The 12,811-nt window shown below is 36.8% G+C and overlaps 1 protein-coding gene across 1 annotated transcript; it reads right to left on the bottom strand.

Annotated features, from left to right (window-relative positions):
* Positions 1-2,550: 2,550 nt before the first annotated feature.
* HMGN5 (high mobility group nucleosome binding domain 5) lies at positions 2,551-12,451 on the bottom strand. The gene is made up of 6 exons (XM_002699936.6): positions 12,309-12,451; positions 9,845-9,874; positions 9,263-9,292; positions 8,918-8,971; positions 6,374-6,508; positions 2,551-3,768 (listed from the first exon to the last, which is right to left on the bottom strand). Exons 1-6 carry the CDS (start codon positions 12,321-12,323, stop codon positions 3,133-3,135), a joined length of 900 nt encoding a protein of 299 aa, XP_002699982.4. The 5' UTR covers positions 12,324-12,451; the 3' UTR covers positions 2,551-3,132.
* Positions 12,452-12,811: the final 360 nt, after the last annotated feature.

Raw genomic sequence — 12,811 nt, 5'->3', positions numbered from 1 at the left:
CCTTTAAGTAACAACAGAAAAGTTTAGATTAAAGCTTCAGCACTATATACTAAGAAAATCAATTATTGTGATCACTCAATAATGTATATTACCAAAAACTTGTGTTTCAAGGTGATACTTAACAAAAGATGCTTCATATTACTAAAGAAACTTCAAATGTACTTTTTGAACAACTTTTCTCTGTGGGGTTCCCTGAAGATTTTTTTATAGCCTTGTTTGTTTATTTCTCCCGATCTTTAGTAAAGATTGTTCTGTTTTGTAGATTTAAAATTTATATTCACTTTCACTTACAGTCGTGGTGTGCTCTCTCTATAAATTAGCACTCCCTTACTTCATTCCTCCCTCAAACATGTTACTATTGTTCAATCTTTTAGAAGAGAAATTGTGTGGAGCAAAGTTTTGATGAAAAAGGGAAAGCAGCATCCAGTTAAAACATCAAAAAGAAAATACAATACCCAAGGAAGAAAATTTACTTTGGTACCAATATTATAGTATGAAGCAATGATTCTCCTGTATGTATGTGTGATTAGTTGCTCAGTCTTGTCCAACTCTTTGTGACCCCATAGACTGTAGCCTGCCAGGCTCCTCTGTCCATGGGATTCTCCAGACAAGTATACTGGAGTGGGTTGCCATTTCCTACTGCAGGAGATCTTCCTGACTCAGGTACTGAACCTGCATCTCTTGTGTCTCCTGCATTGGCAGGCAGATTCTTTATCTCCAAATCACCTAGGAAGCTCATCCTCCTGTATGAGCACGTTATTATAGTTAAGATAATGTTGTAAGGTGAAAGTGGCTACCATTCTTCTTTGTGTAGAGGGTATAATTTCACATGAAAAATTAAGATTGCTCATTACCACAGTTCTGCCAGTCACCTGGGATGAGTTTTTAAAGAGGAACCCAAGATTGTTATTTTTATTTTAACCTTGGCAATAAAGGAGATCAAGGTGCTTAAAATAGCAAATTCTGTGCTAGAAGTTGAATACATTTTTTGTGGTTGCAGTATCTGGCTAGGAAGTGGGGATCTAGGCAAGTTACCTAGATATTTAACCAAACCAGCCCCTTTAAGTTTGTTTTGATTACTATAACATTGTTCTGAGACAGGGTAGGAAATGGTGCAGGCCCTGCCAGCCTTGGGAAAGATGTAGACTCAGAAGCCTATGCTTTGAAAGCTGGACTTCTGAATTTGTGCATTTTCTTTTTTATTCTTAATATTTGTGAAGCCAAGGAAATTAGGCAGGAAAAAAAGACATAAAGACATCCAAGTTGGAAAGAAAGAGGTATTTTAATCTCTATTTGCAGATGACATGATTTTATAAACAGAGGAAACTATAAGGAAGCCAAAAAATACCTGGTAATTCTCATATATAAGTTTAGAAAAAATGCAGATAATAGATCAACATTAAAAACTCAGTTGTATTTCTATACACTAGCAGTAAACAATACTAAATTGAAATCAAGAAAACAATTCATTATAGCTTCAAAAATGATAAAACACTTAGGAATAAATTTGATCAAGGAAGTACAAAATGTGTACATGAAGAACTATAAATACTATGGAAAGAAATTGCTCTTGGGTATAGATTCACATTTGCAAGATGAAAAACTTCTGGAGAACTATTTCATAGCACTACAAATAAACTTAGAACCACGGAACTTTAGACTTAAAAAATGAATAAGATGACAAATTTTACATTATTTTATTTTTACCTCAATAAAAATACTGTATTATTTAAAAAAGAAATTAAAGACACCTTAAATAAATGGAAAGACATCCGTGTTCATGGATTGGAAGGAAATTTTGTTAATATGGCAATGTTCCTCAAATTTATTTTCATACTATTATGATCTCTATCAAATTCCAACTGCCTTTTATTTTGTAGAAACATACGTGATGATTCTAAAACTCATAAAAATTGTAAGGGACTGGGAACAAAGTCGAAGAACATATACTTTCTAATGTCAAAACTTAATATAATGTTATAGTAGTCAAAAGCGTGGTACTGACATGATGAAAGATCATCATGGTATAAAGATCAGTGGTATAAAACTGAGAGTCCAAAAATAAATCAGTGCACTATGGTCTATTGATTTTTGAACAGTGCCAAGATCATCCAAAGGGGAAATAGTCTTTTCAAGAAATAGTGCTTGCAAATGAATTAATCCGGGATCCTACTTCACACCATACACAAAATTTAACACAAGATGTATCAAAAGCCTAAATGCAAAAGATAAAATTATAAAACTCTTTATATGGGTATACATCTTTGTGACCTGGAGTTTGGCAACTCCAGATTCTTAGATATGTCATCAATTATTTTGGTGATGAAAATACATGGGATTAGACAGTGGATAGTGATAGTGGTTGCACAACATTGTGAATATACTAAAACCAGAGAATCATACATTTTGAAATGGCTGAAATGGTGAATTTTATGCTTATTTTATCTCAGTGAAAATTCTTAAAAATATTTTCATGAACATCACAATAGAAAAAACAGCATTATAATATTTCACTAACTGCAATTTTGGAGATATAACAAACTACAATCATCTTTGAAGATAATTTATTAAGATAAATCCAATAAAATGTTGTGAATACACATATTATCAGAACTTCCGTTCTGAAATAAACATTTGTATTTCTTTTAAAAATGGAATTTCAATTGCATTTTTCCCAAGTAATATTACAGTTATATTTGGGAAAGATAATTCTCTTACCATTACATGAAAATAATTCACTTTCTTTATAAAAACAACCTAGAGAACCACAAGAATTTTTGAGGAAATTCTTTTGGGATCTCTCCAATTTTTGAAATTATTACATATAGGAGTAAAATTAAAATTCAAAGATTTAACATATAAATTACAGAAAAGGGTATTCACTGACAAAGCATATTTTGAAAGCATATTTTTTCTATATATTCCACCATTATAATCACAAAGTTTATAGATAATAATTCAATGTTAGGAACTTTGTGACTAATGAACAGTATGAAGATGAAACAAAATTGAAACTAAATTGATGTTAAAGAAAAGCTGTGTCTATAAAATACTTGATAAAAATATTCATCTGTATTAACATTATAACATAGAGGTATATATTACCAAACTATGAAACCATATAGGGCAGCTTTATGCAATACTCTGAGACTCTTTTTTTCCATCTTCTTTTTTGACCTCTTCTCTTTTGATTATTTCTTTTCCAATTTCAGCTTTGCTTTCATCTTTTACATCTCCTCCATCTTCTTTTCCATTTTCTTTCTCTTTTCCTTTTTTCTTTTTTTCATCTTCCTTCTCATTTCCACCATCATCCCTTTTTCTATCTTCATCCTTTTTTCCAGCTTCTCCCTTTTTTCCATCTCTTTTATCTTTTCCATCTTCAGATTCTTTGCCATCTTCTCCTTTCCCTTTCCCATCTTCATTCTCTTTTTTATCTCTTTTTTCTTTTTCATCTTCTTCCTCTTTACCATCTTCTCCTTTCCCTTTCTTATCTTTACCCTCTTTTCCATCTCCAGTTTCTTTCTTGTCTTCTTCCTCTTTTCCATCTTCATCTTTTTTTTCATCTTCTTTCCCTTTTCCATCTTTGTCCTCCTCTACATCTTTTCCTTTCACTTCTTCCTTATTTTGATCTCCATCTCCTTTTTGATCTTCTTTTTCATCTTCTTTTCCATCTTTTGCCATTGCCTCTTTCTTTTCTTCTCCTTCTTCTTTGATATCTTCAATTTTTTCTTCTTTTATTTCCTCTATTTCTCTTTCAGGAACTGGTGCCTATAATGAACATAGAACAAAAAACAAGATTATATTTGTAAATATGGAACCAAGACAGAATTATAGCTATCTTATTAAAGAAAGTACTTTCCCTGTGGAAAAGGCCTCCTAAACAACATGTCATAAGGAAGTATTATATGAAATAGGATTAATTAAAGTATCTCTACATAATCATGCACAAATAGATATTTGGAACAATAAATTTGGAAAAACCTATTCATATAAATAATTTTCATTACAAATATGAGGAAACAGAGTAAATACAGAAAAAAATGACATATTCTCTATCAATAATTCTCAATGAGTGGTATACACATATACAAAATATATTTCTTGAAGAAATAATACATTTTATTTCTATATTGGTGATATTTAGTTTTACTTTGTAAAAAGTTAGTTGAAAAGTCTTTTACCAGATATCATAGGATCAGTTACAAAGATTTTCCCTATATGCACAGGTTTGCTTTATAGATTTGGCATTAAATCCCATTTTCATTGTTTTAATTATAATATTGAAAAATGTGATAAGATAAATATGCAAAGCAAGATCTATTGGAAAAATAAACATACTGATTTGCTTTGCAATCTGAAGAGGGAAAAAGACTCATATGATCTTGAAAAGGCATTTATAAATAGCCCATGTACTGACAAAAGGAATAGAGGATCAGTCTATATTTAACAGGACAGTCATTAGATTATCAAGTCATGATCACTGGCATTGTTCTATTAATATCAGTGCTAACCCACTGCTCCCATACCCATTCCTGAAAATTCTCAAATATTAAATTCATTTTCTTTCTTTTTCTCTTATTTACCACTATACTATATGCTGTACACAGAATGTATGTGTCCCTCAAAATTCATATGATGAAACCTAATTTCCAATGTGATGGTATTTGGAGGTGAGGTCAGTGAGAGGTGATTAGGTTATGAGGGTAGAGCCCTCATGAAAGGGATTTATATCCTTATAAAAGAGGCCCCAGAGAGCTCTCTCACCCTTTCTATGGTGTCAGGACACAGCAAGAAGACTGCTATCCATAGACCACGAAGCAGGTCCTCTGTTCAGTTCAGTTCAGTTAAGTCATTCAGTCGTGTCTGACTCTTTGCGACCCCATGAACCACAGCACACCAGGCCACCCTGTCCATCACCAACTCCTGGAAGTTACCCAAAATCATGTCCATTGAATCAGTGATACCATCCAACCATTTCATCCTCTGTTGTCCCCTTCTCCTCCTGCCTTCAATCTTCCCCAGCATCAGGGTCTTTTCAAATGAGTCAGCACTTCGCATCAGGTGGCCAAAGTATTGGAGTTTCAGCTTCAACATCAGTCCTTCCAATGAACAGCCAGGACTGATCTCCTTTAGGATGGACTGGTTGGATCTCCTTGCAGTCCAAGGGACTCTGAAGAGTCTTTTCCAACACCACAGTTCAAAAGCATCAATTCTTTGGCGCTCAGCTTTCCTTATAGTCCAGCTCTCACACCCATACATGACCACTGGAAAACCTATAGCCTTGACTAGATGGACCTTTGTTGATGAAGTAACGTCTCTGCTTTTTAATATGCTTTCTAGGTTGGTCAAAACTTTCTTTCCAAGGAGTTAGAGTCATAATTTCATGGCTGCAATCACCATCTACAGTGATTTTGGAGCCCCCCAAAATAAAGTCAGCCACTGTTTCTACTGTTTCCCCATCTATTTGCCATGAAGTGATGGGACTGTATGCCATGATCTTAGTTTTCTGAATGTTGAGCTTTAAGCCAACTTTTTCACTCTTCTCTTTCACTTTCATCAAGAGGCTTTTTAGTTCTTCTTCTTCACTTTCTGCAATAAGGGTGGTGTCATTGGCATATCTGAGGTTATTGATATTTCTCCCGGCAGTCTTTATTCCAGCTTGTGTTTCTTCCAGCCCAGCATTTCTCATGATGTACTCTGCATATAAGTTAAATAAGCAGGGTGACAATATACAGCCTTGACGTACTCCTTTTCCTATTTGGAACCAGTCTGTTGTTCCATGTCCAGTTCTAACTCTTGCTTCCTGACCTGCATACAGATTTCTCAAGAGGCAGGTCAGGTGATCTGGTATTCCCATCTCTTTCAGAATTTTCCACAGTTTATTGTGATCCACATGTCAAAGGCTTTGGCATAGTCAATAAAGCAGAAATAGATGTTTTTCTGGAACTCTTTTGCTTTTTTGATGATCCAGCAGATGTTGGCAATTTGATCTCTGGTTCCTCTGCCTTTTCTAAAACCAGCTTGAACATTTGGAAGTTCACAGTTCACCTACTGTTGAAGCCGGGCTTGGAGAATTTTGAGCATTACTTTACTAGTGTGTGAGATGAGTGCAATTGTGCAGGTCCTCAGCAGATACCAAAAATGTTGGTACCTTGATCTTGGACTTCCCAGCCTTTAGAACTAAAGGAGAAATAAATTTCTGCTATTTATAAGCCACCCAGTCTGTGGTGTTTTGTTACAGCAGCCTGAACAGACTAAGACACTATGGAGACATACTCATTTAATGTTTCTCAGCTTTTAAACTACAAGGCAAACAAGATTTCTTTCAGTTGAACCCATTGTTAAACTTTCAAATGGACAAATTGGAATATACCTCTATAATTTTGGCCCCTCCATTTTCAGCAGTTTCGTTGTTGTAGTCTTTAACATCTTCTTTCTTGGTTTCAGCTATGGTTTTGGCACTTGCATCTGTGTTTTTCCCCATCATATCATTTTTGGTCTTCATTTTCTGTCCAGCAGCACACAAAAAATAAAAAGATAAATACACAATTTAATTGGTATGTTGATTAAATGGGACAATTATTTTACCAACTGTTGTAACAGTTTATGGAAAAGCTTTAAAATACTTTCAGTGCCATTATAAACTTGAAATGGCATTAAAACAAATACTATTCCTGTTATATAAATCAAAGTTTCTCTCAGATGAAAAGTAACAAGTTAGAATGCTTACCAGTAGCTGCTGCTGCTGCTGCTGCTGCTAAGTCGCTTGTCCGACTCTGTAAGACCCCATAGACGGCAGCCCACCAGGCTCCCCCGTCCCTGGTATTCTCCAGGCAAGAACACTGGAGTGGGTTGCCATTTCCTTCTCCAATGCATGAAAGTGAAGAGTGAAAGTGAAGTCGCTCAGTCGTGTCCGACTCTCAGCGACCCCATGGACCGCAGCCTACCAGTCTCCTCCATTCATGGGATTTTCCAGGCAAGAGTACAGTACTCAGGGCCAATTGTCAGCATCAGGTTAAAATTTGATAAATTAATTATCTTTGATTAGAGGGGACCAGTTTATCCCTGTCATGTCTAATAATTAGCAACAGGGTTTTTGATTGCAGAGCCTCCACTGGTAATAATTATGAAAAATACTAACTTAGGGACAGCACCAATTTAAAGACATTTAAAAGAAATCACTTGGGGATATTAGTGATACAATATTTAGGGCTACACGTTTTAGAATGATTTGAATCATAATTTCTTTGCAAGAAAGCTCTTTGCCCTATGTGTGTATGTGGTAGAAAGAGCACTGGATTAAGGGGCCAGCAAACATGTTTTAAATCTGGATCTCTTTCTTGCTTGATGTGACCTTGAGCAAAAGCATAAATTTCTCTGTGTTTATTTTTTCAAACGTAAGAGAGAGTGATACCACCTACTTACCAGGATGTTGTAAGAAGCAAATGATAAAATATATGTGAAATTACTTTGGAAACTGTAAAATGCAATATAGATATATTATTATCCTTTCAACATATGAGAAACTGAGAGCCAAGGAGGGTGAAGTGTTTTTATATTATGTTTTATTCTAGCACTTTTTTTAAAAGAAGAAATAAACAGTGTTTACTATTTTAACAACTTATAAGTTGAGTATTTAATTTTATAAATAGTGACCTTGAAATGTGAAATAGAGAAAAACCAAATAGAAACTTTCTCTTCTGTTGTCATTTACTGTGATTAATAAAACTATGGCCATAGTTTTAGCAAGGTCTCTTAATCAAGGATTTTAAAGCATTTTATGAATACAACTGTAATGTAGTTTCTTCAATCACAAAATTATGAGATTAGATGATTTCTAACGTTTCTGCTAGCCTTAATGTTTCATGATGTTAAGAATTCAACCCAAAGCCAGTGCTCTATTTCAACCCAGAGGGGTGAGATGGGGAAGGAGAGGGGTTTAAGAGGGAGGGGACATATATCATATGTATTCCTATGGCTGATTCATGTTAATATATGGCAGAAAACAACACTATATCATAATGTAATTGTCCTCCAATAAAAATAAAATTAAATTAAAGAATTCCACCTATCCTTAAAACATCAACAATGCCTCAATAAAGAATTCTAAAAAGAAATAAAATCATATTATATTCACAAACATTTACATGTAAATAAAGGTAAATATAGGGGGAAAAGTAAGCTTAATATTGAGGCTATCTCTATTTTTAATATTTTTCTAGTCACAACACCAGAACATAGAACCCTATATAAAATCAATTGTGTGCATTTGAAAATAATGTATGTGAAAGTGCTTTGCAAATTGTTCAGTATTATCAAATGTTAGTTACTATTATTATCACAAAACATTACTTTGGTTACTACAGTTTATACCTTGTGTTTTCCCAGGAATATTGGTATTGTAACTGTATGAATTCAAAAGCATGTACATTTTATGGCCCTATCCAACTAAATTTTTGTTTTGTCTCTTCCTAGGGAAAATGTTAATATACAATAGACAACCACAGAACACAAACAAATATTTCCTACTCAAAGGGCTGACATGTACCATATGGTATGATGTATAATGTAATATGGGGCTTCCCTGGTGGTTTAGTGGTAAAGTATCTACCTGCCGATGTTGGAGAGGCAGGTTTGATCCATGGGTTGGGAAGATCCCCTGGAGAAGCAAATGGCAACCCACTCCAGTATTCTTGCCTGGTAAATCCCATGGATAGAGGAGCCTGGCGAGCTACAGCCCATGGTATTGCAAAATAGTCGGACATGACTTAGCAACCAAATCACAACAACAACAAATAATGTAATATATGACTAACTGAAAAGAAAACAAAGCAAAATGATTAACTTGTATGCCTTTCCAAAAAATTATTTCTGAAGTAAAGCAAGTTTCTCTCAATATTGCTTGCTGAATACTTACCCTTGGAGTTGATGTTCTTTTGGACTTCAAATCTGGTATAATGGGCACAGGCAACTGAAAAAAAAAAAAAAAAAAGGAAGAAGAAGAAGAAGTGCAAATCATGGGGGAAGAAAGAGAAGACATCATAATTGAAGAAAGATCACTAACTGAAATTCAACTTTGTGATTAAAATAAATGAGTGTTGTTCAAACTGAAAACTAGGACAAAAATATTTCCTTGGTGAGAAAGTTTTTCTTAAAACATCAAAAATAAATCTTGTATTAAATGACTCACATTGTCCAGGATCCTCTGAAGTCTAAAATTACATTTTACTATACAGGGCAAATTTTTATAAAGACTACTTACAGCAGACAATCTGGCTGATCTTCTCTTTGGCTATAAGTTAAACATAATTATCAGTTAAGAGAATTATGGATACACAAAACTAGAAATATTTATATTGTGGTGAAAATATTTAGTGTAACACTATATATATATATATGTTGTCATTAACAAGTATCGTGAGCTTGATTAGAATGTATCATTGCACTAATAAAAATACAAGTTTTGATTTTTCCCTTCTCTGGACCCTTCATATGCTTAAGAAAAAAATTCCAAATTAAATTTCAATTGTTAGGCTAAATCATCACAATGGCTAGTAACAGTATATTTAGAAATGAAAATAAAGCCCTTTTTGGAAACTGACAAAGCAATTCTTTAGTTAAAAGGAAGAAGCTCTCTCCAGATCTTAAACACAATACCATCCCAAGTCCCAAGAAGTTTGGAGTTTTTACTACCTACTATTTATGAGAGATACCACTGGCATACCATATTGGTACTCATATGGTACAAATACACTAACAAGCATTTAGGTTTTAGTTGCTTATGTGTCAATTTTATAGAACAAGTGAATTTTTTCAGACAGACTCTAAAACTAAAGAAACTCACCTCTTGCTTCATATCACCTTGACCTGCAGGCTATACAGGGGAGAAAACCACACAGAAATAAGGTCATTGATATAAATGTATAGATCTGAATATATTGCCTATAGATTGCAGTCTGCAATATAACAGCTTACGACTTTTTCCTGAACTTCTGCTCAAGTAGCCACCCGTTATTGCCAAGTAGCATGCTGTCTCAGTTCAGTTCAGTTTAGTCGCTCAGTCGTGTCTGACTCTTTGCGACCCCATGAATTGCAGCACGCCAGGCCTCCCTGTCCATCACCAACTCCCAGAGTTCACCCAGACGCACATCCATCGAGTCAGTGAAGCCATCCAGCCATCTCATCCTCTGTCGTCCCCTTCTCCTCCTGCCCCCAATCCCTCCCAGCATTAGAGTCTTTTCCAATGAGTCAGCTCTTCACATGAGGTGGCCAAAGTACTGGAGTTTCAGCTTCAGCATCATTCCCTCCAAAGAAATCCCAGGGCTAATCTCCTTCAGAATGGACTGGTTGGATCTCCTTGCAGTCCAAGGGACTCTCACGAGTCTTCTCCAACACCACAGTTCAAAAGCATCAATTCTTCGGCGCTCAGCCTTCTTCACAGTCCAACTCTCACATTCATACATGACCACAGGAAAAACCATAGCCTTGACTAGCCGGACCTTTGTTAGCAAAGTAATGTCTCTGCTTTTGAATATGCTATCTAGGTGCAAATGTACACCAAGATGCAAATGAATTCCCAAGACATGTTTATACAACTGATAGTCAATTTCGTCCTTTTGTATAAACTGTTATCTCCTAAAAACAAACTTTAATTTTAAAATCCACCTGTTGTAGCCCGTGTTAAAGCCAAACAGGATGAGGGAGGGCGAGCAGAATGAAGGGCGGAGTTTCATGCAATTTTCCCGTCTGTTTAGCCTCATGCTTGAGATATAATTGTACTTATCTGACGCTCGCTTATCGCCTCCACGTTCTGGAGACAAGAACTACAATCCCCACAATGCTTTGCGGCTGCGGAGGGTTTACCTCTTTGTTACAACGTCAGCGCGTTTTATTGAGAAGCCGGCTGCGGATTTTAAAACTTCCCGCCACTACCTGCTACAAGGTTGCTGTCAACTCTGTAAAATCGCAAGATCCATTGCACAAGCCTAGAAAAGCGCAGCGGCGGGAATCACAGGAAGGGGGTTGGTGATTAGAAACCATTGCTTTCTGTCCTTTTAGACTGGGAATTAGTATAACTATTGCATGAATCATACAGCCTCAGAGCACCGGGGAATTTCAGTCTTATTCCTATTTCTAAAAATAGGGAAGACAAACGAATAGAGAGGAATAATACTTAAAATCATAACGCCTTACAATAGCACAGTATTTTACAATTTTATCAAGCAACAAAACAGCTATCGATTTCACTTCTAAGGGACCCCGCTCCCCAACAAACAAACAAATCAACACCGAGTGTGATTTCTTTCTTGTCCAAGGCAGGAGTCATGATTTTTTAAGTGAGGGTTTGCAGGAGACCAGGAGGAGCCTGGTAGGCTGCAGTCCATGGGGTCGCAAACAGTCGGGCACGACTGAGCGACTTCACTTTCACTTTTCACTTTCATGCATTGGAGAAGGAAATGGCAACCCACTCCAGTATTCTTGCCTGGAGAATCCCAGGGACAGAGGAGCCTAGTGGGCTGCCATCTATGGGGTCGCAGAGAGTCAGACACGACTGAAGCGACTTAGCAGCAGCAGCAGCAGCAGCCCTTGAATAGCTCCTATCAATTCTTCGTGTCTAAAGTGAGCAAATCGACGCTACCCCAAGATCAGCAATAGTTTATCTGACGCATTTCTCTTATCATTCTTCCACCTTTAGACAGTGAGCTTGAAGAGTCTCAGACCTCTCGGGCCTAAAGTTGCTATTACAGCGGTGAATTTTTACCTTCTTCAGGACAATTTGAAGTCTGCGCCGCCTGATGGCGCAGGATTACCACTGCAAAGCCATCTGGCTTGACAAGAAGTGGAGGAGGGAAAAAAAAGAAAAAGAAAACTTGAAGAACAAAGGCAAATAAATACGGGAGAAAGCCATGGCCTTCGTTCCCCAAAACAGGACGGTTCCCGGAGGAAAGCTGGAGGCTGAGGAGAAAATTAGTGCCTGAAAGTGTGGTTGGAAGAAGAGTTCTCCAATAGGGTAAGCGGAGGAAAGGGGGTGGGGTAGGAAGCGACAGCACAGCGTTATGGCTGTTTGTAATTCAGCGCGGAGACACCTCTCAAGCGATTCTTTCCCTTAAACAAAACAAGCCAAAAGTGAACTACTAGTTGCGTGAAAGACCATCCTCAACCTTATACTAACCGATATTTGCCCTTCCCTCCCCTTAGGCACCTCACGAAATCGAACTAGACGCCAAAATGCTTTTTTAAAAAGTCTGCCGATTAGGAAATATGTATTTCATTCGCTAATACCCCTTCTATCTTCCTATTTCACTTACCTTTCTTTTGGGCATTGTTGCAGCTCTCTATAGATCTTAGCAGTCAGCAGAAAAAAAAGCCGAAAGCAGTCTCTACACGACCGCTCAGAGAGCAACTGAGTTTTCAATGAACTAATTAAAGTACGACCTGTACTTGCTTCCCCCCCCCCGCCCCCCCAAAAAAACAAACCTCTCGTTATTGGCAACATTAAACGCACCAAGACACAACCAAGCTACGTGAATGGTTAGCAGAAGTGGGAGCCAAACTGGAGTGACAGGCTGTTAGACCAATAAGGGGAGTGACCAGCCCAGGGGGCGTGGCCCACCGACTCTCGAAGCCCTCGAAGGCTGCCTGCTCCAACTGCTGGTGGGGTAGAGGAGCACCTTGACTTAGTGGACACAAAGGTCTGAAGCATAAAGCTGGCGGGAAAGCTGGGATTGTCCTTATCGGTTCTCTTTTCTTTTTTTTCCCTTTATGTAGTAATAACAGGAGAAAGTCACTACACTTGCTTTCTCCACGGTCT

The sequence above is a fragment of the Bos taurus genome, chromosome X (assembly GCF_002263795.3).
Source record: "Bos taurus isolate L1 Dominette 01449 registration number 42190680 breed Hereford chromosome X, ARS-UCD2.0, whole genome shotgun sequence".
Lineage (NCBI taxonomy): Eukaryota > Metazoa > Chordata > Mammalia > Artiodactyla > Bovidae > Bos > Bos taurus.
This window is presented reverse-complemented; position numbering and strand designations above follow the sequence as displayed.

Bases quoted from the DNA above. Each gene is read 5' to 3' on its own strand.
- HMGN5 (XM_002699936.6), bottom strand. The intron at 9,293-9,844 runs GTGAGTTTCTTT...TTTAACTTATAG, and splicing joins AAGGTGATATGAAGCAAGAG to CCAAAGAGAAGATCAGCCAG. The intron at 3,769-6,373 runs GTATATTCCAAT...TGTTCATTATAG, and splicing joins GAGGGGCCAAAATTATAGAG to GCACCAGTTCCTGAAAGAGA.